This window comes from Brachionichthys hirsutus, unplaced genomic scaffold, assembly GCF_040956055.1.
Source record: "Brachionichthys hirsutus isolate HB-005 unplaced genomic scaffold, CSIRO-AGI_Bhir_v1 contig_261, whole genome shotgun sequence".
NCBI lineage: Eukaryota > Metazoa > Chordata > Actinopteri > Lophiiformes > Brachionichthyidae > Brachionichthys > Brachionichthys hirsutus.
In genome coordinates, this window is record NW_027180360.1 from 138,051 (window position 1) to 162,500 (window position 24,450).

A 24,450-nucleotide genomic window follows, 5' to 3' on the forward strand; every position below is an offset into this window, starting at 1 on the left:
CACATATAGGTTAGTGAGGTGACCCGTTCGGGCCACCTCAGCAGGGGGACTGTTAGATATTTGAGTTCTGCAGCACGCTCACAATACACAGGTTGCACAAACACTCTTAGTTTCTTTATCTCTACATACTTTGTAATAATCACACACATAGATTAATCACATATAAAGCATCACATTGTTAACTGATACATGGTGGGAATAAGTCAGGGCCCTAACGGCCCATCCCAGGAGGAGGGTGTTTTCATGCCCACTATAAAGATCACTGCCGTAGAACATTCGGGACTCTTCTACAGAGCCCCCCCCCCCCCCCCGCGTCTGTAGGAGAGTCCAGCGCTGTGTTTCCTTACCAGCTTTGTACTTGCTGAAAACATTCAGTAAACTTGATTCGTTTTATAATCCTGACTCATTATTGAATAAACACCTCCAACACGAGATATAATAAAAGAACCGGGGAAAAAGGAGAAACCTAACAGCGACATGCGGAGGCCACGTGGAGGCTGTCTTCTCCTTGTGAAGCACTTTGTGGCTTGTTGTCTGTGAAGGTGATCTATGAATAATATATAATATATAACTAACATTTACTTCCTGACTGAAACTAAATGATGAGCTCAGGTAACGACCAGCAGGTCGAGCCTCGACGTCACCAACAGCAGAACCTGTCAGGTAAAGATGGACCCTGTTCGGATCATGGGTTCTGTTGTCTCAGCTGAAGAACTCAAGGTGGGACTTTTATTATTCCGCATTGACTCTACCAGGAACATGAGCGCAGTGAAAGTGGAGCAGAAAGCGGAGCAGCATCCGGATCAAACATCAACAGCGGCTCACGTTTCTGTCGGTCCAGAAGTTTTCAGCGTCCAGAACTCAGAACCTGCTGAGACGCTCAAACAAAGACTCTGACGCAGCTTAAAATAAGATCCATTCTACTTTCGCTTTTGATTCACAGCCTGTGACAGTTCTGCCGAGTAACAAGCGACGTCATCGCTCAGACTAAATTCTGATTGGCTCAGACTAAATTCTGATTGGCTCAGACGGACGGGGAAGTCCGCTCCTCTCGTGTTTTGTCCTCACTTCACCCTTGATGGTCGGACTGGAAGCTTTAAAGAATCTTGTGGCTGTTCTGTTGTTTGAGCTGCAGATGGGACAGTTCACGATGAAGACCTCGGTTCTGGTTCTGGTTCTGGTTCTGGGTACAGGTGTACCTGGGGCGGTGGGAGGTGAGTTTCTATCCTGCTCTCTGGGTTGACGGTTCTGTTGTTGGACTTCCTGACATGTTAGGAGTCTAGAAATGTCCAAACGGTACCGACCCGTCATCTTAAAGTTCTTCCTGTAAAGTCCATTTACTTCAGGTCCAACTGGGACAGGAGGACAGAGGTAGTTCTTCCTTCTTTGTCCTCTTTAATTTGATGGGTTCAGAACCTCCGGCTCAGACGGACATCAGACCTGATGACGGAGGTGTGCTGGTGTCGGTCGGTGGTTCTGCTGAGGTCCAACAACAAACCGGTTTAGGGATGGTTTCCAAGCTGCGTCTTCATGATAGAGTTTGTCCACCAGAGAGTGGACAGCTTTATTCTCCAGCTGACAAATGTCCTGATCCGTTTGGATGGGTTCTGACCCGTGTCAGCCTCAGAACCCAGCATGGACTGGACCGCACGGTTTCCACACCGAACTATGAGCAGGGGACGGATTTGTTCAGCATTCTGGACGTGACACAGAAACAGGACGTCCACGTCTTCAGACGACGGCGGAGGTTCTGAGGAGAACAACAATGGAAGTGTCAGAACTCAAAGAGAACAAATCAGAGAACCTTCCTGTTGATACCTGAACAGAACCAACTGTTAGAACCAGGACGAGAAGGAAGAGACGTCAGCTGATGATGGAGGGAATGTTGGAACGTCAGAGGATCAGAACCCGCTCTGAATCCAACGGATATTATAACTGCTGTTATAACTGCTGTTATAACTGCTGTTATAACTGCTGTTATAACTGGTGTTATAACTGGTATTATAACTGCTGTAATAACTGCTGACTGGTGTTATAACTGGTGTTAGACTGGCGTTCTTTCTTATTCAGAACCGTGTCCTTCAAATATTAAATATATCAATATTAATGAGAAATATTCATCACAAAATCTGTTGTGAGTGAAACAGGCTTTGGGTTCTGCAGGTTCTGCCCATCAGGACCTGACGGTGTTTCGGGACCGGGTCACACCTTTATTTGTTGTGGTGCTGAAACCCAAATCTTCAGGGTTAAACCGTTTTAATTCACAAACTCTCCGACATCTGGCCTTGAAAATGATGCCAGTTATCAGCTGATGGTGGAAAATGACCAGCGCGACTTTGTGAAACCAGAGAAGAAGAAGTTCTGCTGGGTTTCAGCTGCAGGAGCCTCAGAGTTCAAACCTGTAATCAGAACCAGAAGTTGTCATCGGTCACAGGTTCAGGTGTGAGTGGAGAGCAGGAAGTGATGTCATCAGGTGGAAACAGGTTCAACCTTCAGATCGTGATTCTGGTTTTTCTTTCAGAGACTCACTCTTTGAAGTATTTCTACACGGCGTCTTCTGGAGTCTCAAACTTCCCGGAGTTTGTGGCCGTTGGTTTGATCGATGACGTCCAGATGTATCACTATGACAGTAAGACCAAGAGAGCAGAACCCAAACAGGACTGGATGGACAAAGTCACAGCAGAGGATCCAGAGTACTGGACCCGACAGACGAGGAACGGTGTGTGGAACCAAGAACAGTTAAAATTCAACATGGAAACTTTAAGGAAGCGCTTCAACCAATCAGAAGGTTTGTTTGTGTTTATTAAATGTTGTGTTCATGCTGTAGGAAGTAAACACACACACACACACACGCACACACACACACACACACACACACACCTCTGCAGGAACCCTTTTGCATCACTGCTGGGTTTCTAAAGCTCCGGGACACAGACTGGTTCTGCTGGTTCTGCTGGTTCTGCTGGGTCTGCTGGTTCCAGTGAGGACCAGGTCGATGACTGGAGTCTGTCTCTCTCTCAGGTGTCCACATTGTCCAGTGGCTGTCTGGCTGTGAGTGGGACGATGAGACTGGAGAGGTCACTGGTTTTAATCAGTATGGTTATAATGGAGAAGACTTCATCGTCCTGGACCTGAAGACGGAGACATGGATCGCTCCCAGTCCTCAGGCTGTCATCACCAAACACAGATGTGATCATGATAGAGCTCTGATGGAATACAAGAAGCATTACCTCACCCAGGAGTGTCCTGAGTGGGGGAGGAAGTATCTGGAGTATGGGAGGAGCTCTCTGCTGAGAACAGGTAGAAGCACATCACCTGGTGGAGTTTCAAACCAACAACCTTCATGTTCCTCTGCTGTTTCTGACCCACACACAGAGACACACTCTGTCCTTTACCTCTCTGTCCTCCTCTCTCCTTCAGTCTTCTTCTCCTCTGCTCCTCCCTTCTTTTGTCGCCTCCTCTCCTCTGAGGTTTATTTGCGTCGTTTCAGTGTCTCTGGCGACAACAGTGACTCCTGATGACGTGTCTTTGTCTCCTCCTCCAGAGCTCCCCTCTCTAACGTGTCTTTGTCTCCTCCTCCAGAGCTCCCCTCAATAACGTGTCTTTGTCTCCTCCAGATCTCCCCTCTCTAACGTGTCTTTGTCTCCTCCTCCAGAGCTCCCCTCTCTAACGTGTCTTTGTCTCCTCCTCCAGAGCTCCCCTCTCTAACGTGTCTTTGTCTCCTCCTCCAGTGCTCCCCTTTATAACGTGTCTTTGTCTCCTCCTCCAGAGCTCCCCTCAATAACGTGTCTTTGTTTCCTCCTCCAGTGCTCCCCTTTATAACGTGTCTTTGTCTCCTCCTCCAGATCTCCCCTCAATAACGTGTCTTTGTCTCCTCCTCCAGAGCTCTCCTCTATAACGTGTCTTTGTCTCCTCCTCCAGATCTCCCCTCTCTAACGTGTCTTTGTCTCCTCCTCCAGAGCTCCCCTCAATAACGTGTCTTTGTCTCCTCCTCCAGTGCTCCCCTTTATAACGTGTCTTTGTCTCCTCCTCCAGATCTCTCCTCTCTAACGTGTCTTTGTCTCCTCCTCCAGATCTCCCCTCTCTAACGTGTCTTTGTCTCCTCCTCCAGTGCTCCCCTCTCTAACGTGTCTTTGTCTCCTCCCCCAGAGCTCCCCTCTCTAACGTGTCTTTGTCTCCTCCTCCAGAGCTCCCCTCTCTAACGTGTCTTTGTCTCCTCCTCCAGAGCTCCCCTCAATAACGTGTCTTTGTCTCCTCCTCCAGATCTCCCCTCTCTAACGTGTCTTTGTTTCCTCCTCCAGATCTCCCTTCTATAACGTGTCTTTGTCTCCTCCAGAGCTCCCTTCTATAACGTGTCTTTGTCTCCTCCTCCAGATCTCCCTTCTATAACGTGTCTTTGTCTCCTCCAGAGCTCCCTTCTATAACGTGTCTTTGTCTCCTCCTCCAGAGCTCCCCTCTCTAACGTGTCTTTGTCTCCTCCTCCAGATCTCCCCTCTCTAACGTGTCTTTGTCTCCTCCTCCAGATCTCTCCTCTCTAACGTGTCTTTGTCTCCTCCTCCAGATCTCTCCTCTCTAACGTGTCTTTGTCTCCTCCTCCAGATCTCTCCTCTCTAACGTGTCTTAGTCTCCTCCTCCAGAGCTCCCCTCTCTAACGTGTCTTTGTCTCCTCCTCCAGAGCTCCCCTCAGTGTTTCTCCTCCAGAAGACTCCTTCCTCTCCTGTCAGCTGCTTCGCTACAGGTTTCTACCCAGACAGAGCCGCTCTCTTCTGGAGGAAGGATGGGGAGGAGCTTCATGAGGAGGTGGAGCACGGAGAGATCCTCCCCAACCATGACGGAACCTTCCAGATGAGTGTGGACCTGAACCTTTCATCGGTGGCGGCTGAAGACTGGAGGAGGTACGACTGTGTGTTCCAGCTCTTCGGTGTGAAGGACGACTTGGTCACCAGACTGGACAAAGGAAAGATCTGGACCAACTGGGGTGAGACTGGGATCAGGGGGTGAAGGTGGGGACACATTTCTGTCTCTCTGATGGTCCAGATCATGGGTTTGAAGAGTTGGACAGAAGTTTTGTTTCTTTTATTGTCGTTTGCTGTTTTCTGTGTAACTTTAGAGTTCAGATAATCAATAACCCACCCGGGACCCAGACAACGGTACCAGAACCCTAACCCAGTACCTGCACAGAAGACGGAAGCCTTTGAATCAGTGATAGTTCTGTTGGTGGTGGCGGTCCGATGTCCACTGGGCTTTCATTCATGCAGGACGATGTCAGTAAAGTCAGTTCATGTCCTCAGCGGAGGAGGTTCTGATTGGACCTGGATCTGTTAGCAGGATGATCCAGAACCGCGGATTAGGTTCTGATTGGACCTGGATCTGTTAGTAGGATGATCCAGAACTGCGGAGGAAGTTCTGATTGGACCTGGATCTGCTTGTTAGCAGGATGATCCAGAACCGTGGAGGAGGTTCTGATTGGACCTGGATCTGCTTGTTAGCAGGATTCTCCATGAGGACAGGTCCACAGAGCTGTGGGACTGTCCAGCCTCAGCAGAGCGACGCAGCGTTCCAGCGCTTCGGAGGTTTCGGTCTGGAGTTGGAGAAAAAGTATTTTGGATCCATTTCAGTTTTCAGAAGTTTCTAGTTTTAAAGTCAAACCTCTGTCAGAACATTAGAACATTGGACGAGTCTCCCTGAGACTGGAACCAACATCAGGACAGAAAGCAGCACAGACCGTCCTCCTGTGGACAGGTGGACATGAAACCACCTAAAGAGGACGGCAGGACCACCAACCAGGTGGTGTCCGTCTGCAGGACGGTTCTGTTGGGACATGGACGTTGTTCTCTGACTTGTTGTTTTCTGCTCTCCAGAGGAACCCACTAACGTGAACGCCATCATCATCATCGTCATCACTGCAGCGGTTCTTCTCGTCCTCACGGCTGCCGTTGGATTCAAGCTGTACAGACAGAGGACAGGTGAGCGACCCAGACAGAACCAGTCTCTGTCTCCTGGCTTTGATTGGACACTTTGACCTGATGAAGCAAACAGGAGGTGGTTTCAGCTTCAGAGTCCAGAACCACGATGACGGACCAGGGAAGACAGTCGTGCTGTGTTGACCCTTGAGTAACTCCTGGACAGTTTAGTCCATTTCAGAAATTCTAAGCTCCCTCCAGGACAACCACCGTCCTCTTTGGTGAGGCGGAGTCACAAAATCTCAACGTCCATAATTTGACTGTGTAATCCGTGTTTAACCTGTCCACGACCCTTGAGACAAAAATGTCCATTTGTTCTACATAGTGTCCAAGAAAAGGTCACAGAGGGGTGATTTTTGAAAGGGGGGTAATTTGGGCTTAAATTTGAAAACCCATATTTCCCACCGCCGTTTGTCTGTCCGGCTGTTAGCAAGATAACTCAAAAAGTTCTGGACGGATCTGGATGAAGTTTCCAGGATTTGTCGGGAATGTTTCCAGGGACAGATGATTACATTTCGGTGATGATCCAGAAGAGATCCTGGATTCTGGATCACTTGGAACTATTTGTTAATATTGCAGTCAATGGAGATTCAAAATATTTTCCTCAATATCTCAGTTGATTATTTATCAATGTTTATGGAGTTTGACACGCAGGGGGGGGGGTGTCTATCTCTCCAACTGGATCAGGTCCAGAATGAGGTCAGGAAAAATATTACATTTTACAGGTGGACATTTTGTCCACTTGAAGGGTCATGAATTGGACTTTTTTTGTAACACAAGCGTTAAACTGTCCCCGGTTCCTTTCGGAGGACGTCCCGTTCTTCGTCTCCTCTGTTTAGCAGCAGCTACTTTTGTTTGATGGAGTGTTGCTGGTGATCCACTCGCATCCGTTCACCTGCAACCGTGAGCGGTGGAATGATGCGTCTTTGTTATCCAGGTAAACCTCGTCCACCTTCTGAGGACAGCGCTGAGCTCACGAAGAGACTGCAGCCAGAGGTGGACATGCAGCCAGAGGTGGACATGCAGCCGGAGGTCATCATCCAGCCGGAGGGCGTTGGGACAAGGACAGAATGAACGCAGTGAGTGTCTTCGTGTGGGACACTATGTGTAGAAGAACCTTCTGACACGGGGAGATTATTCTCTGTCAGACTTGTGAGACAAGATAGTCTTTGTCCTTTGGTGTCTTTTCCCACAACAAAAGGTGAAGCGGTTTCACCTGAAGGGATCTGAGGTTGTTGGACAAAGACAATGAGTCCACCTGGACATTTAAGGTGGACTGATCGGGTTCGGGTGTGGCTTCGTGGCGTTTCTGCTCAGTTCTGTTGGTTCTGTCTCCGCAGGGTTCTGGGACAAGGAGCGGTGTCCCCACATCGTCCTGTTTGAACTGGAGTCCACCGGGTCTTCACCAGAACCCGATCCGATCAAAGACATCAGCGACGAGGATCCAGTGATCGATACTTATTGATTAGAGTCTAAACGGTGTCATTTAGATATTTCGGGGATTGTTCTCGTCTCTCTTCTCTGGAGACGTCAAACAGGATCTTTAAGACTGTCTTCATCCGGAGGTGTCGGAGTAAACGGGCGTGTCTTTGTTCCTCCTGGACTCCGCCCCTCCCCCAGTGCTTCCTGTCTGTTCACGGATCACAATCACTTCCTGTGTTGTTAACGAGACGAAGGCTGAAGTCGTCCTGCTGGTTCCTTTCTTTAGACAGAAAGTTCTGCTTTACAATAAAATCCCACATTTTCCACCTGTTTCTTGTTTGATTGATCCGTCTCCAATCCCATGAATATTCCCAGTCTCATTGCTCCGTCTCCAATCCCATGAGTATTCCCAGTCTCATTGCTCCGTCTCCAATACCATGAATATTCCCAGTCTCATTGCTCCGTCTCCAATACCATGAATATTCCCAGTCTCATTGCTCCGTCTCCAATACCATGAATATTCCCAGTCCGATTGCTCCGTCTCCAATCCCATGAATATTCCCAGTCTGATTGATCCGTCTCCAATCCCATGTATATTCCCAGTCCGATTGCTCCGTCTCCAATCCCATGAATATTCCCAGTCCGATTGGTCCGTCTCCAATCCCGTGAATATTCCCAGTCCGATTGCTCCTTCTCCAATCCCGTGAATATTCCCAGTCTGACTGATCCGTCTCCAATCCCATGAATATTCCCAGTCTCATTGCTCTGTCTCCAATCTATAAAACTAAAATCGCATGTAAGTCTGCTGCGTTCAGTGACAGAAATGATACAGTTCCTGATAGTCAGACTGATAACAGCCATCCTGCGTTTTGGATGGAGGTCGCAGGTTCAAATCCGGCTGGGGGCCTTTCTTTGTGGAGTCTTTATTACCCTCGCCGAAGGGGAGGCAAGGGTATTGCAATTGGGTCTGTTTGTCTGTCTGTCTGGATCCAGATTCTAGAATGTTTTTAAAGGATTCTTTAACATTGCGAGATAGGGCACTTTTCTTAATTTCTTCAAAACGCATGGCGGTATGGATCTGAAAAAAAATCACACATAAGTACTCCTTAAAGGTCTATGACCATGACTAATTTCGGCCGAATCCGGATCACAATCCGGATCTGAGAGCTAATTTTCGTTCTAAAATCTGCATTTTTCAGGAGTCCATCCTGACCTCAATTCTGGAGCTAGAGACTTCAGATTTGGTGTGAACACTCATAGTTCATTCTGGTTTCATATATGTTACAGTTGTAGTTGTATCTTTTCCCGTTCCGGAGCAGCAAGCTAGAGCAGGTTTGGCCCCTCTGATCCGGAAGCCCTGTTTACTGTCTCACAAGATCCAATAGTCTTTTGGAGGCGGAGTCTGCAGTCTCTGATTGGCTCATGTTCCAAATGAGAATTAGTTCTCAATTAACTTACCTGTTTCAATAGAAGTAAAATAAAATAACATCTTCTTGTACATGAAACAATCGTCTCTTCTGACTACGGGCGAGAGGCGGGGTACTCCCAGGATGTGTCACCAGCGCATTGCGGGGCCACACAGAATGGAAATCGAACCCAGTACCTGTTTGCTGTGAGGCGGCGGCGCTAATCACTGCGCCACCATTCTGCCCCGTAATTACTGTCATCTGAAAATGTGACAGGTCGATGGAGTTTTGGTTGCGACAACGCCACCCAGGGAATTTTACTCCTGGGAATTATCTAGGAGGAATTATCTCTCCTGAATTATACTGGTGCGCGTATCCCTACTCCAGGGACACAGGTTCGATTCATTCCACAGGCAGAGAGCGGGTCCGGTTCACACAGTTTATTCTCACAGATTGACATACAGCTGTGTCTTCAAAATTGGTATCGGTTTAACAACAATTATTAACACTGATTAGCATAAGGTTAACCATAACAGTCAGCACAAACAATATGAAACAGAGGAATTTCCACCTAAAGCAGCAGCCACGATCAGGGGAGGGCAGTGGCTGTGAACGGCCCACACGCCTCTTCAACCTTCCAGAAATAATAATCTCACTGCCAACAGGACAGCAGAGCAAACACATCCGCCGCTCGATTTCACCGGAGATCAGACGAGCAGGCCAGCCCGCGCCTCAGCTCTATCACCGATCAGCTGCTCTGACAACAAATCCCGCGCGCAGACGGTCATTCATTCGCGTCCGTCACGCCACGACAGCCCATGAGTAACCCGGAAGAGGTGTGGATGCGCGCGCAGCTACAGGAAGTATATGCCGGCCATTGAGGGGCGAACCTACACCACCGCATAGCGCCCCTCAGTGGCACGGAGGGAGACTACATATGGCCACATAAACAAAAATAAAAATACAAAATAAAATAAAAATAAAATAGAACTAAATAAATAAAAACTATTCTGAAAAAAGATCAGGACATAACAAAACTGGAACAGAAAGGATCAGATAGAAGACATATGAAAAAGCTTGCTTCTTTTTTTATAGTGAAAACGTGATGCATTCAGTTGTAACCTGCAGAGAATTCGACAATACAAATGATTAAAGGTCACCTGGAAGATATACCGGTACAAGTTGTCCTTTACATTTCTCCTGGTGCCACAGATGTTTGACATCGGAGAACATCTGACTGTGCCAGACGAGTTCTCAGAGCGTGAGCGGCGCTCAGGTCTGGTGTGGAAGCAGCTGGTTGCTGGGGCGATGGCAGGCGCTGTGTCCCGAACAGGCACTGCACCATTGGACCGTCTAAAAGTCTTCCTGCAGGTGGGTCATTTCACAAAGTTCACGATTATACTTTTGTGAAGGGCTGTCTCAAAGCTTTTCTCATTTGTGCTCGGAGAGTTTTTGTCTGTCGAGGCGGTGAAACAAACGGTTAGAGGAGCTGACGTTAAGAGTGTCTGAGCCGCCAGCGAGGATGACCGAGGCTGATTCACACCTCGGAACTGAGTGGTTGTTAGAGATTAAGTCTCTAACATTGTGATATTAATTTACAAACGCACCGAAATGAAACAGGCGGACATCAGGCTTCTATTTTCTCTCACGCTGCCCGGACCGGCTGGTCCGGCGCGCTTCCTCCAACCAACTGTTTCCGCTTCCCGGAACAAGTTTATTTATAACGTTCATGGCTCCACCTCTTGACTTAGTGACATCACGATACCTTCAGAGCGCACAACATCGCTGCCCACCAGATGGGGCTGTTCTTTATCTAACGGTTACATTTAAACAAATGAAATTAAGCAAATGACCCTATTGGTGGTCAAACTGAATGGTTCTGGGCTGTCACCAACTATAGAGCCTTTAAACTAAAGCTCGCACCTCAAGGCTGGAAAACTGCTTTTTGCCCAGGGCCATCACCGACCTGAACCTGATAAAGGACCTCACCTCGCACCCCCTTCCTGTTGAACTAGCTCAGTTTGGCAGCTTGTATCTGTACCCACTGTACTCAGATGATTGACTTGTTTTTGCATTCAGGCACATGGTCCTAAATCTCAAGGAATGAATCTCTGGTCTGGACTGAGGGGAATGATCAAGGAAGGAGGCGTGTTCTCACTCTGGAGGGGAAATGGGATCAATGTCCTCAAGATTGCTCCTGAATCAGCCATTAAGTTTATGGCCTATGAACAGGTCGGTGCGCTCCAACCAATCAATGACAAGAAATAATTAGAACTCAATGTTGGCTCTTCTGCAGCAGCTCGCCGGTTATTTGCTTCTTCCATTTCTGGTGAAGACAGCTTCCAGTACTTCGCTTCGTCGTCTCAGCACATACGACACACACGAAACAAATAAAGGAAAGGAGGAAATGTAAATAGAAGAGGCACACATTACAAAAAAAAAGTTAATATTACAGTGAACACAAACAGTAACATAATCATAACAAGATCTCAAAAACCATCATATTATTTTTAAAAAAATAAATATTCCTGACAAGAAAACAACAAATAATGGCCTGGTGACACCGCCCCTCACCCCCGTTTGAAAATGACAAATGTGATTCACAGGTTCTCATCTCTAGATTGCATGTATCTCGTATTCCTGTTCCCTGGAGCTGCCAGGGAACAGGAATAGAGGACGACCCAGGAGAAGAGACATGGACGTAGTGAGGGAGGACATGAGGGTGGCTGGTGTTGGGGAGGACGATGCAAAGGACAGGACTAGAGGACGACCCAGGAGAAGACACATGGACGTAGTGAGGGAGGACATGAGAGTGGCTGGTGTTGGGGAGGACGCTGCAAAGGACAGGGCTAGAGGACGACCCAGGAGAAGAGACATGGACGTAGTGAGGGAGGACATGAGAGTGGCTGGTGTTGGGGAGGACGCTGCAAAGGACAGGGCTAGAGGACGACCCAGGAGAAGAGACGTGGATGTAGTGAGGGAGGACATGAGAGTGGCTGGTGTTGGGGAGGACGATGCAAAGGACAGGACTAGAGGACGACCCAGGAGAAGAGACATGGACGTAGTGAGGGAGGACATGAGAGTGGCTGGTGTTGGGGAGGACGATGCAAAGGACAGGACTAGAGGTCGACCCAGGAGAAGAGACATGGACGTAGTGAGGGAGGACATGAGAGTGGCTGGTGTTGGGGAGGACGATGCAGAGGACAGGACTAGAGGACGACCCAGGAGAAGAGACATGGACGTAGTGAGGGAGGACATGAGAGTGGCTGGTGTTGGGGAGGACGATGCAGAGGACAGGACTAGAGGACGACCCAGGAGAAGACACATGGACGTAGTGAGGGAGGACATGAGAGTGGCTGGTGTTGGGGAGGACGATGCAAAGGACAGGACTAGAGGACGACCCAGGAGAAGAGACATGGACGTAGTGAGGGAGGACATGAGAGTGGCTGGTGTTGGGGAGGACGATGCAAAGGACAGGACTAGAGGATGACCCAGGAGAAGAGACATGGACGTAGTGAGGGAGGACATGAGAGTGGCTGGTGTTGGGGAGGACGATGCAAAGGACAGGACTAGAGGATGACCCAGGAGAAGAGACATGGACGTAGTGAGGGAGGACATGAGAGTGGCTGGTGTTGGGGAGGACGATGCAAAGGACAGGGTGAGGTGGAGAACATTGATTTGCTGTGACAAGACGAAAGTACAGTAGTAGTAGTACTTAGTAGTAGTACTAGATCTGTGGCTCAGATTACTATTATTTCTCTTACTGTTTTATATGTTTTAACTATTCACAGTAGAATATTTTACATGATTATAATTCAAGATGGTGACTACTGGAAAATGGTACCAATCATAACCCTGCAGCGCTATAAAGACTCTGTTCTATTCCCCTCCAGATAATTCTGCAGGACCTCCTTCTAGCCCCAAATCGTCCCTGTCCCTGTCATCCAATCCTTCGTCCAGAGATTCGTCCCCCAGCCGGGATCTGTCCGTCAGCATCGGCTGCCTCCGGCCCCCGGTGGTCATCCACAGCTCTGGGAAGAGGTTTGGCTTCACGCTGCGAGCTATCAGAGTCTACATGGGGGACAGCGACGTCTACACTGTTCACCACATGGTCTGGGTAAGTGTCCCCCTGAAGCTGATGGACACTACCATGAAGGGACATTTCTGTATATTCAGCACGTTTACATTTCGATGATCACACGAATAGAAACATTAAAACCATCTCGTCTGCAGGTTTTATTTGATAGTATTCACGTGTTTCAGCTTCTTGTACTTCTCTGACGATGCCTTTCTTGCATAATAGCGATTGATCCGGTCGTTGCTTGACTTGTTATTTTGATTGGCGGTTAATGATTTGTGTCTGCAGTGTGTTGAGGATGGCAGTCCAGCACATGAGGCAGGACTGAGGGCCGGTGACCTCATCACGCACGTCAACGGGGAGTCTGTCCAGGGACTCGTCCACACTGAGGTTGTGGAGCTCTTGCTCAAGGTACATTGATAAAGTGGATCTAAATAAAAACGTAAATGTGTTTCTGGCCTTCATTGATGTTTTCTATCTGCTCCGACAGAGCTGCAACAGAGTGACCCTGCAGACCACCGCGCTGGAGAACACGTCCATCAAGGTGGGTCCAGCCAGGAAGATCAGCTACAAGGCCAAGATGGCCCGACGCAGCAAGAAGAGCAGGCGGAGGGACGGCCAGGACAGGTACGTGATGTAACAGCCGCCGTGGAGGAGTCGCACCGCGGACGCTGTTCTCGACTCCTCTCGACTCCTCTCGACTCCTCTCGACTCGCCCAGCCGGCGGCGCAGCATCTTGAAGAAGCTGTCCAAGCACACGCCCCCCCCCATGCAGAGCAGCCGCAGCTTCTCATCAGGGTTCCACCAGTCGTCCAGTGACAGCCTGTCCGGATCCCCGACCCAAAGCCTCTCGCCTGGGCCGTGCACGCCTTGTCGCTCCCCCGCTCCTGACCACTCTGGCGGTAGGTCACCGTCCCATGTTACCGACCCCCGTTCTCTTTGATGCAGCGTAACTGTTTTTCCTTCTGTCCCCTTTGGCCAGATTCCAGTTCTTCTCCTTGCTCCAGCTCCCCTAACTCGCCTGTACCACAGGCCCGTCCCAGTTCCCTTCATGTTTTGGGTCGTTACACTAAAGCTGGACGCTGCAAGTCCACCAGCAGCATCCCTCCTTCGCCACTGGCCTGCATCCCACCTCCTCAGCCCCTCTCTCCTCAATGTTCCCCATCCTGTCTCCCCAGTACCCCCAAATCCCTGCAGGGGTTCCATGGCAAGACGCTATCCCCTCCGACCGTTGCTCGCCACTCGGTGCGTCCCCGCAGTGCAGAAACGCCACGCTCGCCGCTCCTCAAGAGGGTCCAATCGGCAGAAAAACTGACGGGAGGAGAAAAGACGACAGTGGGGCTCCACGGCGACAGGAAGGCCTACGGCACCCGCCGCCACACCATGGAGGTGCCTCTGTCTGAAGGGGGGGTTCTGGGGGATGGAGAGGGGGACACACTGACCGGGTTTATCTGTGTTGGCGAGCACGGCCGCCAGGGTCTGTACAGAGGAGGGCAGAGAAGCCACCAGGATGCCGTCGGCGCGGGCAGCGAGCACCCCCGCTCCACTGCCCCCCCTCAACACCGCGGTGGCAACCACCTCTCACCACACCACAAAGAGGTGGTGGTGATGAGGAAGCTGGCGCTGTCTGAGCGAAGGGACTCCTTCAAGAAACAGGAGGCCGTGCAGGAGACGAGTTTTGATGACACGGAGGAGAGGGAGGCGGCACACGGCCCAACGGATGCGTCGAAGGCATCCCGGGTCAACGCCGGGTCGGCCCAATCCGAATGCAGCGTTGACCTGGAAGGGAGAGGATCACGGGGAATGGCACAGCAGAAAGCCCAGTCAAAGGACAAAGCAACGTTTTAGTCAGTCGGACTCGGGACCTGCTCGGACACGAAGGCCCAGAAATCTGTGACCGAATCCCAGATAATCACAAGCGGCTGCTGATCGATATTTCTCAGCAATACATACGAAATGACGGCCAAACGATGTTCGCTTTGGGGTCGCTTGTTTTCTCTCTGGACTGGCAAATCACTGTGGCAAAAAAAAAGTTTCAAATGATGAAACTTATTTATGACTTTATATCCTCACCTTGTTTCCTTGTTTCATTTGCTAAAAAACAAATCTTTGGATTCCTCCGGTTGTTCATTGTTGTGGAATCGCACAAAACAAATATCACACAAAGGCTCGCTGATGTCGGACGGTTTGTTTTGTACCTCAGTGACTTCCTAGAGAGGCGTAAGCAATGTCACGAATTACACAAATATGGGCAAATATCCTGCGCTGCCTGGGCTCGCTGGTCCTGAACATCAATACCTGGAATCACGGCTGTGGTAAAGCACAGTTCAGCCATGGGAACGAATTTAAATAGAGGTACTCTCGTACATAAGAAGTTTCATGCATGCATGCGCTCTAATTCTACTTGCTGTCTGTGTGCGTGCGTGTGCGTGCTGACACTCCTCTAGTGGTGGTTTGTATCATAACGTAACATGGATGTGTAGTAGAAACCTCTTTACGTCTCGTAGCCGGGTTGAATCGAGCCTCCGTCCAGCTCCTTCCGTCGTCTGTCCTGAAGCGTGTCGTCGTGTTTTCAGGATGTCCTTCACACCGTCTGCATGGTGTCAGAAAAAAAAAAGAATATACGTGTGATGGATGAATGTTTACATTCTATTGAAAATATGTTTGTGGATTTCTGTGGTTTTGTTAAATTATTGTGGGTCAAAACTGACGGTGAATTCAGCCAGAGGCCCTTAGATGAAGGAAAGGGTACGTTTTCATGTGGGACTCGTCGCGTTGCAGCAGCGATGACGATGCCGTTAGTGTATGCTGTATAAACAATGGACCTTATAACAGCTGATGGAGGTCATTTGAAAGTGACCTATTAAGGGTAGGTGGACTTAGTGTGGCAGGATTTAATCTCATGTTATCAGTTGTGCATGTTTCACATCCCAGTGTGATGTTCCCACATTATTAAGGATCTCTTGGGAGGGGGTTGAAAGGATGTGGAATTCTTTAATTTGATCATTCATCACCCATTTGATCTAGCATTAATGTTTTGATCAGAGAGTTTTTGGACCCCCCCCAGATATGTATTTTTTAATTTACCTTTTTATATTGTAGTTTCAAGCATTTATGATTTTTTTCCTTTGCACCAACTACCAGAATTCTTCTATATGTATTTTATATGAATTTGGTACGATGCCAATGTTCGTAGTTCTCCAAAAGCCTGCGTTTGTGATTTTGTGATCACTCAGTCTCGGAACAGTGGCTAAAGCAGGGGTCTCGAGCTCAAATTACCTGGGGGGCCGCAGGAGGCAAAGTCTGGGCAAGGTCGGGCTTACTTTTCCAATTGTCTGAAAAAAGTGGCTTTGAGAACATTTTTAAATATTACCCTCTTTTCATCATTTTTAACAATCGAAAACTCAAGACATTCTTGAGTTCATCATTGAATCCTTTTTTTTTAATTCATATAAACCTGGCAGGCTGCATTAACCTTAAACTTTCATATCGTCCTGCGGGCCGCGAGTCTGAGATCCCTGCAGGTTCACATTCAAAGTTTGTTTCATGTACTCTGGAATAAAACTTGTATTCAGTGATAAAAGTTATCTCTGAATACATGATGCAATATACGTCTGTGTTCTTAGGATTTTAATTTATTGTGTACCCCTACTAGATAAATTCATGATGTGCTATCATGTCATCATTTCTGGACGCCGCATGAAGCATCACTTTGATTTCTCACTGTTGGTCGATGGTTATTGGGTTTGTATCTATCTCTAGTCAGCCTCATATTCTTAAACAGGCCTTTGTGAAATTCCTACTATGCGAGTATAGGATGCAGACTGGCTTGACATTATTTTTTAATTGTCTTTACAGTGCTTGAAATAAATGAATTGCAAAGGAACCGAGAAGTCTGGGACTAAAATATTCATTCATTTTCCATTTGTCCCTCAATCACTTCTGTTTTCCGTTTTGCAGCGTTCCTATGTGACCCTTCTTTGGAGTAGTGGTTGTCTCTGCACTGCGCTGGGTACTTTAGTTCCTTCAGAACTGGTCGGTGAATTCGGTGAGTGAGATTGTTTGTTGCCAACCAATCTGCGATAAACTGGCAATTTGTCCAGATCGTTCTCGGCCTCCCACCCAACGTCGGCTGGGAAGGTTTCAGCCGACCACGACCTTTAACACGAGCCGTTAAGAAAGTTCTCAAAGATTTAAAAAGGCACCACTCATTGTTGGCTCAATGAAAATAAATCGTATTTATGTATGAAGCAGAGTTTGTAATAATGGTTAGTCATTTTTAACTGATTTGTGAGTAGGTGCTGGTCTGAAAACAATATTTAGGAGTAAAAAGCATACCTTTATCCACCTAACTCCAAGTGATCACTTCCTGAGCATGCGACTGTTGGACGTACGACTTGCATACGACTGTTGGACGTACGACTTGCATGCGACTGTTGGATGTACGACTTGCATGCGACTGTTGGATGTACGACTTGCATACGACTGTTGGACGTACGACTTGCATGCGACTGTTGGATGTACGACTTGCATGCGACTGTTGGATGTACGACTTGCATGCAACTGTTGGACGTACGACTTGCATGCGACTGTTGGATGTACGACTTGCATGCGACTGTTGGACGTACGACTTGCATGCGACTGTTGGACGTACGACTTGCATGCGACTGTTGGACGTACGACTTGCATGCGACTGTTGGACGTACGACTTGCATGCGACTGTTGGACGTACGACTTGCATGCGACTGTTGGACGTACTACTTGCATGCGACTGTTGGATGTACGACTTGCATGCGACTGTTGGATGTACGACTTGCATGCAACTGTTGGACGTACGACTTGCATGCGACTGTTGGACGTACAACTTGCATGCGACTGTTGGACGTACGACTTGCATGCGACTGTTGGACGTACGACTTGCATGCGACTGTTGGACGTACTACTTGCATGCGACTGTTGGATGTACGACTTGCATGCGACTGTTGGACGTACGACTTGCATGCAACTGTTGGACGTACGACTTGCATGCGACTGTTGGACGTACGACTTGCATGCGACTGTTGGATGTACGACTTGCATGCGACTGTTGGACGTACAACTTGCATGCGACTGTTGGACGTACGACTTGCATGCGACTGTTGGACGTACGACTTGCATGCGACTGTTGGACGTACGACTTGCATGCGACTGTTGGACGTACGACTTGCATGCGACTGTTGGACGTACTACTTGCATGCGACTGTTGGATGTACGACTTGCATGCGACTGTTGGACGTACGACTTGCATGCGACTGTTGGACGTACTACTTGCATGCGACTGTTGGACGTACTACTTGCATGCGACTGTTGGATGTACTACTTGCATGCGACTGTTGGACGTACGACTTGCATGCGACTGTTGGACGTACGACTTGCATGCGACTGTTGGACGTACTACTTGCATGCGACTGTTGGATGTACGACTTGCATGCGACTGTTGGATGTACGACTTGCATGCGACTGTTGGACGTACGACTTGCATGCAACTGTTGGGCGTACGACTTGCATACGACTGTTGGATGTACGACTTGCACGCGACTGTTGGACGTACGACTTGCATGCGACTGTTGGACGTACGACTTGCAAGCGACTGTTGGGCGTACGACTTGCAAGCGACTGTTGGACGTACGACTTGCATGCGACTGTTGGACGTACGACTTGCATGCGACTGTTGGGCGTACGACTTGCAAGCGACTGTTGGACGTACGACTTGCATGCGACTGTTGGACGTACGACTTGCATGCAACTGATGTTTTGTCGGTTTTGCACTACGCAGCAAATGATACTCAAATGAAATGCTGAAGCAGGTGCTCTGTAGGTTAGCTAAACTTTGAAGACCAAAAGGTATCCACTATATTCTCGCCTCGTGTGTGATTTACATTTAAATATGCTGATGCTAATACCTGCACTTTCTTTTCCCTGATTCTCCTTTCATCATCACGTTTCAGCCTGATGTTTGATTATTTTAATGGCTATTCTATTTCACTGGTGTTCAGTAGTTCAATGTTCAAGACCCAACAAACGACAATCCATTTGAGAATTGGCTGGAAAGAATCGCACAAAACTCGCACGAGATCAGTTTGTTTTTTCTTAGACTTGTAGTGAAACATGTTTCTTTGGGTTAATCTGCTGCTCTAAATGCAGAGTGAATAATGATCAACCTGCTTCCTGCTTCCTTCTCATGCTGAGTGGGGCAGTCAGAGGAAGCTACTCTCCACCAGAGGGAGCCATTGGAGGCCTCTTGGTTGAGGCGGGCTGACCTCTACGCACGAATCAAATGGTCCTCTTCTCTCCACTCGCGTTTTGAGTCCAGACACTTCTTCCTTTCTGTCTCGTGTGCGGCTTGCTTAAGTTCAGAGTTCAGAGTTCACTCACTCACCTGTACGGTTCGTTCTGTAGGCCGATGCAATGATTTTAAGATAATAAAAGCCGTATGAAATGAAGTTCACTCCTGGGTGGTTTTTGGTTTTGTTATGCCTTTATGAGAGGACGGTCACTCATCGCGAGTCGTCCACGCTGGGCCATTTTCACTATCACTAAGATCATTCTATTTTGAGGATATTGCTAAAAAAGCTTGATGTGGAATGTTGGAGAGACTTTTCTTTGTCCCACAGAAGGACGCGTTCGCCGGTAACGTTGCATGAATGTTTAACCGTTATGTTTGTAGTGCAGGAAAACAACGAGGGGTTGATATTATTTTAATGTTTAATGTGTTCCAGGAAGAAGGGATCTCATCTCTACTGTCATAAAGTTCATTAAACAGTCTCTAATTTGTGCTGTCTTTTTATAGGAAGTCTTTATTTGGTTGGAAGTAGTTGGAAGTAAAACTGTGTTGAGGCCTGTACGCGAGAGGAATCGATATTTTCTGTGTAATTCTGCTAACCCGAAGGCTGGTGTTTAATTTTGAGGGATGCTTAGATTGATCATGTGATCAGGTTTAGTTCCTCATCTTGTGTACTTATACAGCCTCCCAATGAGGGCCTACACACAACCACGTAACCGTGGGCAGTTTCGATAATATTCCGACAAACGCATCATCCAGAGGGTGGGAAGAGACCAATACGCTTAGATCCAGACCCTGGTCGAGGGGCGTGGCCATCTTTTTGAAAATGTGTTCTGTAACATACAAGAGTATTTCTCAACATGTTCTCTCATTTTTCAGGAGAAAATGTATCAATCTTGATTAAAGATAGAGAAAACGTGCATGTGATGTGCTACAGACCCAGATCGAGCAAACTTAATCATACAGCTAATCAATAATCAATGACGGTTATTCCTTTCACGGCTCATTCAAGCTTTAAATCATTTCTATTTCACCGTTTTTGTCTGATCATTTCCTTTGAAGGTTGCTCATCGCCTTCAAAATAAAGCACTAGTTTTACTCTAGTGGTGTAAAACTGTGTTTTGGGAGATGAGATGACGTCATCTTCAGATGACGTGATTTGATTGATTATTGACTACATCATTTCCAACTTAATTCACTTCGGATCTATAAATGTATCACTGATTTATGCGGAGAAATAAAGTAGAAAATCCCTTCGCGTGGACGTCCTCTCCTTACACGTGACGTCACCCTGATCGTATGACGCGTGAGCCAAGCGCAACATTTTGGGAACTCCCTCGCACGAAGGATCGGTGCCGGGTTTACAGTTCCGCGGGACGTCACGTGGTCTGGCCGACATGAAGGCGCCCACGCTGCTGATTCTCGTCATTTGGTTTAACGTCCAGCCCTCGTCATGCCCCCATCCTGCGGGGAGGGGGCGCTCCTCTGTGGACTCGGCCCTCCACTGCGGGGTAAGAGCGACGGTCCGTCTCAGCGAAGGGAGATCCGGTTTGGAATGCCGTCTTCTGGCGGAGGGCTTTCTAAATCCCTCCGCCAGGATCACTGAGGTCTTGTGAACACGTCGCTGTTAGACTCCGCCCCCTCGGCTCTGCTAAAACTACTTTCTAATGATCACACACACAGTTTCTTCAGGAGTGTTTACTCAGCACTATCCAGTCTCGCGATGCATTGCGATGGCGCCCTCTACCGTCGGGATGTTACAGCAGCCGGGCTTTTAAAGCATTGTGAAGTTAGAGCAGTTTTCGTCGCAGGCAGTGACGTTCGGAAAGCTAAAATTCCGGCTACAGACGCGTAAACAGGGGTTTCAAAAATCGTGACTTTGGCTGGAGTTTTTCAAAAACCATCGTTTTTATTCGCAGCAGTTTTTCAGTCATCAATGTAACTATTATTGGCCATTATTGATTATTCTACCCCCACAGAGACATTGTTACAGGACCTGACGTCATGCTGTGATGTTCTGTGTTCTGCCAATCACATGCTCTGTCTGCGCGCATGCGCATTGTTGTACGGAAGCTGCAGCGCGGCCCAAACAGCGGACCTGATAATGAAGCCTGTTAAGTGTTCCTGTGTCCATCATTCTTTTATCTGTCAGCACCGACACCAACATGGTGTCAGGAGTGGGATCTATCAGTGGTCCACCATAGTTTGTGTTGCTATACGGACGGCTGGCGATATTCATATCCGAAGCAGACGGATCGCCCAACGCCGTGACCACAGTAGCAATGGCGGCCAAAATACCTCCGCCGTCTCCGATGAGCTTTACGGGTGACTGGAGCGCCAATTGGGATGTTTTTCATGCCGAATTTGAGGATTATATTCTTGTGACCGGAATAGCGGAGAAAGATGAGAGGATACAGGCTGCAACGCTCCGTAGCGTTCTGGGCAGTGAATGCAGGCATGTGTACCGGCACAACCTCAACCTCTCGCCGGAGCAGAGGGAGGATCCCGCAGCAATACTGAACGCCCTGGAGAGGTACTTCAAGCCGGCAAGAAACATCATCTACGAAAGATACTTGTTTGGATGTTACAAACAAGAGGAGAGCGAGTCAATAGATGCCTTTGTGACCAGGCTGAGGGAGAAAGCATCAACGTCCCAGTCTGGAGCCGTAGCCCTCATGTCCATAAGCTGGATGCTGCACTCAACAGCACACTGCGGACTGTCTCCGGATGCCTACGTGCCACTCCAACCAACCAGCTGCCGGTCCTTGCTGGAATCGCCCCAGCAGAGATCAGGCGAGAGGCATCCATACTAGCTATCGCTCGGAAGGCACATCTGAGCGAATCCCACCTTCTCCACAAGGTTGTCATGGAGACACCACATCACACCCGCCTCAAGTCCCGTCGCCCTTTTGCCACACAGGCCCAAGAACTGCTTCACACGACACCAGCTGACATACCGAAGGAATCCTGGGTGAAGGCCAGATGGAGGGACCAGTGGAAGGTGGCAGCACCATCCAGGCTCCACCGCTACATTGAGGATCCAACAGATGTTCCTGGCCAGGACCTGCCCCACAAGGAGTGGAATACCCTCAACCGGCTGCGGACAGGAGTTGGACGCTTTGCTGCAACAATGCAGAAGTGGGGATCCATCACAGTCTGTGGACCACGTGCTGACCAGCTGCCCCACATACCACCCACCAAATGGTGATCAGGGCTTAATTGACTTGGACAGAGCTGAAGATCTAAGGGCAGACGACGGGGGCGACGGTGGCGCATTGGTTGAGAGGGTCGATCCCCGGCTCGATCCCCGGCTCAGGCACATGTGTACACTGTCGTTGTGTCCTTAGGCAAGACGCTTCACCCGCATTGCCCGGGCGCATGCGCACGCTGCGACCAGCAGCAGAGTGTAACTGCTGTAAGCCAAATCTACCTAAGTCACCTTACAGAAGAAGACACTCAATGCTCACGGAACCTGATCACGCTGCTTCCAAACAACCAGCCAAACAGTTCAAAGCAAGACAGAATGATTCAAACAGAGCAGCAGAACACAACTGCAGGTATTGTGGCAACGCCCACATGAGAGGCAGGGACTACTGTCCTGCTTTTGGGAAGAAATGCAAAATGTGTGGGACTAATAACCATTTTGCAAAAGTCTGCATGAAAAGCAAAGGGGGCAGCACCACAGGTAAAGTGCTCTGCATGGATGGGGAGTCGGGGGAGAGCAGCGATGAGTCGAATCTGAACATGATTGAGTCAGTGCAGTGGGGCAGACAAAAGGAAAGAAGTGGTTTGTCACATTAAAGCTTAACAACAAATCACAGAGGTGCTAGTTAGACTCTGGAGCCACCTGTAACATAATGACGCTCAAAGATCAGAAGAGGCTCGCACCCAAGGCAAATGCCAGCCTCAGACTGTACTCGGGAGAGATTATTGAATCGCTTGGAATATTTGATACAGAATGCACGGTTTGAGGAGAGAAGCACAAGCTCACATTTGAAGTTGTTATGAAAGGGCAGCTGCCTCTCTTGTCCGGTGACACCTGTGAACGTCTGGGCTTCATACCTGTTATGATACCAGATGATGCGCTTGGTACGGACGCTCTGCTGCCACCACGGCATTTGACAAAAGACTGTGAGATTAGGAAGTACAGCGATGTACTTCATTCACCAGTGGAGGCAGTGCCTGGGGAAGTACATTTTGACCTAGATCCTGACATAAAGCCGGTGCAATGTGCGCCCCGCAATGTCCCCATTGCTCTGAAATCCGCAGTTAAGGCCCAGCTTGACAAGTATGAGGCTGAGGGGCACATGGCACCCATTTCAGGTCCAACAGACTGGATCAGTAACATGGTCATAGTGAGCAAACCTAACAAACTGAGAATATGTCTTGATCCTAAATTCCTGAACAAGGCCCTGCGGCGTTCTCACTACACAATGCCGACTCTAGAGGGTGTGCTATACAAGCTGCCTAAAGCAAGGGTTTTCACATTGGTTGATGCCAGAGATTTCTTTTTGCAATGCAAATTAGATACAGAAAGCAGCTTCATGACTACTTTTTGGACCCCATGGGGAAGGAAGCGCTGGCTGAAACTGCCCTTTGGTGTGTCTGTTGCACCTGAGGTGTATCAAAGAAACCGGCATGAGCTACTGGCGGGTCGAGCCAGCATTGAGCCCATTGCGGATGACATTCTGGTGGTGGGCTGCGGTGAAACGGATGGGGAAGCAGAGGCTGACCATGACGCCAAACTTCTTGCGCTGCTAAATCGTTGCAGGGAAGTTAAGCTGAGGCTAGGGCTAAAAAAGCTACAATTCAAAATGTCTGAAGTTCAATTCCATGGCCATGTTCTCTCAGCTACAGAGCTCAAACCTGATCCAGAAAAGGTGAGGGCAATAGTCGACATGCCCAATCCTACAGATGCAAAAGGAGTGCAGCGACCCGTGGGGTTTGCAAATGATCTGTCCAAAGTCATGCCCCACCTTTCCAGTGTCTGAGCCGCTGCGACTGTCGTTAGACAAAGACACTCCCTGGCATTGGCTGCCCAAACATGATGCAGCAATTCGAGAGCTTAAGTCGCTGGCCACAACTATGCCAGTGCTTCGTTACTATGACGTTAGTAAGCCTGTAACTATCCGGAGCGATGCTAGTCAGAGCGGGCTTGGCTGTTGTCTCATGCAGGAGGGACAGCCGATTGCATTCGCTTCACGCGCGCTTACGACTACTGAACAAAATTATGCACAGATTGAAAAAGAATGCCTCAGC

At 48.7% G+C, this 24,450-nt stretch overlaps 3 protein-coding genes and 1 long non-coding RNA gene across 4 annotated transcripts in view; 3 read left to right on the forward strand and 1 right to left on the reverse strand.

Moving 5' to 3' along the window:
• Window positions 1–1,025: 1,025 nt before the first annotated feature.
• Window positions 1,026–7,711, forward strand: LOC137914041 (BOLA class I histocompatibility antigen, alpha chain BL3-6-like). The gene is made up of 7 exons (XM_068757664.1): window positions 1,026–1,214; window positions 2,522–2,788; window positions 3,022–3,300; window positions 4,676–4,978; window positions 5,862–5,966; window positions 6,901–7,042; window positions 7,304–7,711. Exons 1-6 carry the CDS (start codon window positions 1,079–1,081, stop codon window positions 7,035–7,037), a joined length of 1,227 nt encoding a protein of 408 aa, XP_068613765.1. The 5' UTR covers window positions 1,026–1,078; the 3' UTR covers window positions 7,038–7,042; window positions 7,304–7,711.
• Window positions 5,308–10,435, reverse strand: LOC137914045 (uncharacterized). The gene is made up of 4 exons (XR_011106403.1): window positions 10,399–10,435; window positions 9,952–10,156; window positions 8,989–9,052; window positions 5,308–5,947 (listed from the first exon to the last, which is right to left on the reverse strand). It is a non-coding gene; the product is annotated as an uncharacterized lncRNA (long non-coding RNA).
• A 486-nt stretch (window positions 10,436–10,921) lies between these two features.
• LOC137914017 (microtubule-associated serine/threonine-protein kinase 3-like) lies at window positions 10,922–14,717 on the forward strand. Its single transcript, XM_068757636.1, has 6 exons — window positions 10,922–11,027; window positions 12,685–12,908; window positions 13,158–13,280; window positions 13,360–13,496; window positions 13,590–13,771; window positions 13,852–14,717. The coding sequence occupies exons 1-6, from the start codon at window positions 10,922–10,924 to the stop codon at window positions 14,715–14,717; spliced, it is 1,638 nt and encodes a 545-aa protein (XP_068613737.1).
• Window positions 14,718–20,588: 5,871 nt separating this feature from the next.
• LOC137914025 (gamma-interferon-inducible lysosomal thiol reductase-like) overlaps window positions 20,589–24,450 on the forward strand; it is a 10,190-nt gene continuing 6,328 nt past the window's right edge. Inside the window, exon 1 of the mRNA XM_068757643.1 lies at window positions 20,589–20,702. Coding sequence (XP_068613744.1) covers window positions 20,589–20,702 — 114 coding nt within the window. The remainder of the gene's footprint in view (window positions 20,703–24,450) is intronic.

What these genes read in the sequence shown, in the direction of transcription:
- LOC137914017 (XM_068757636.1), top strand. Translation starts at nt 10,922, where the DNA reads ATGATCAAGGAAGGAGGCGTGTTCTCACTCTGGAGGGGAAATGGGATC. An exon ending in CTGTTCACCACATGGTCTGG is followed by an intron (nt 12,909 to 13,157) that starts GTAAGTGTCCCC and finishes TTGTGTCTGCAG; the next exon opens with TGTGTTGAGGATGGCAGTCC. An exon ending in CGGAGGGACGGCCAGGACAG is followed by an intron (nt 13,497 to 13,589) that starts GTACGTGATGTA and finishes CGACTCGCCCAG; the next exon opens with CCGGCGGCGCAGCATCTTGA.
- LOC137914041 (XM_068757664.1), top strand. Translation starts at nt 1,079, where the DNA reads ATGGTCGGACTGGAAGCTTTAAAGAATCTTGTGGCTGTTCTGTTGTTT. An exon ending in GAGCTCTCTGCTGAGAACAG is followed by an intron (nt 3,301 to 4,675) that starts GTAGAAGCACAT and finishes CTCCTCCTCCAG; the next exon opens with AGCTCCCCTCAGTGTTTCTC. An exon ending in GCTGTACAGACAGAGGACAG is followed by an intron (nt 5,967 to 6,900) that starts GTGAGCGACCCA and finishes TTTGTTATCCAG; the next exon opens with GTAAACCTCGTCCACCTTCT.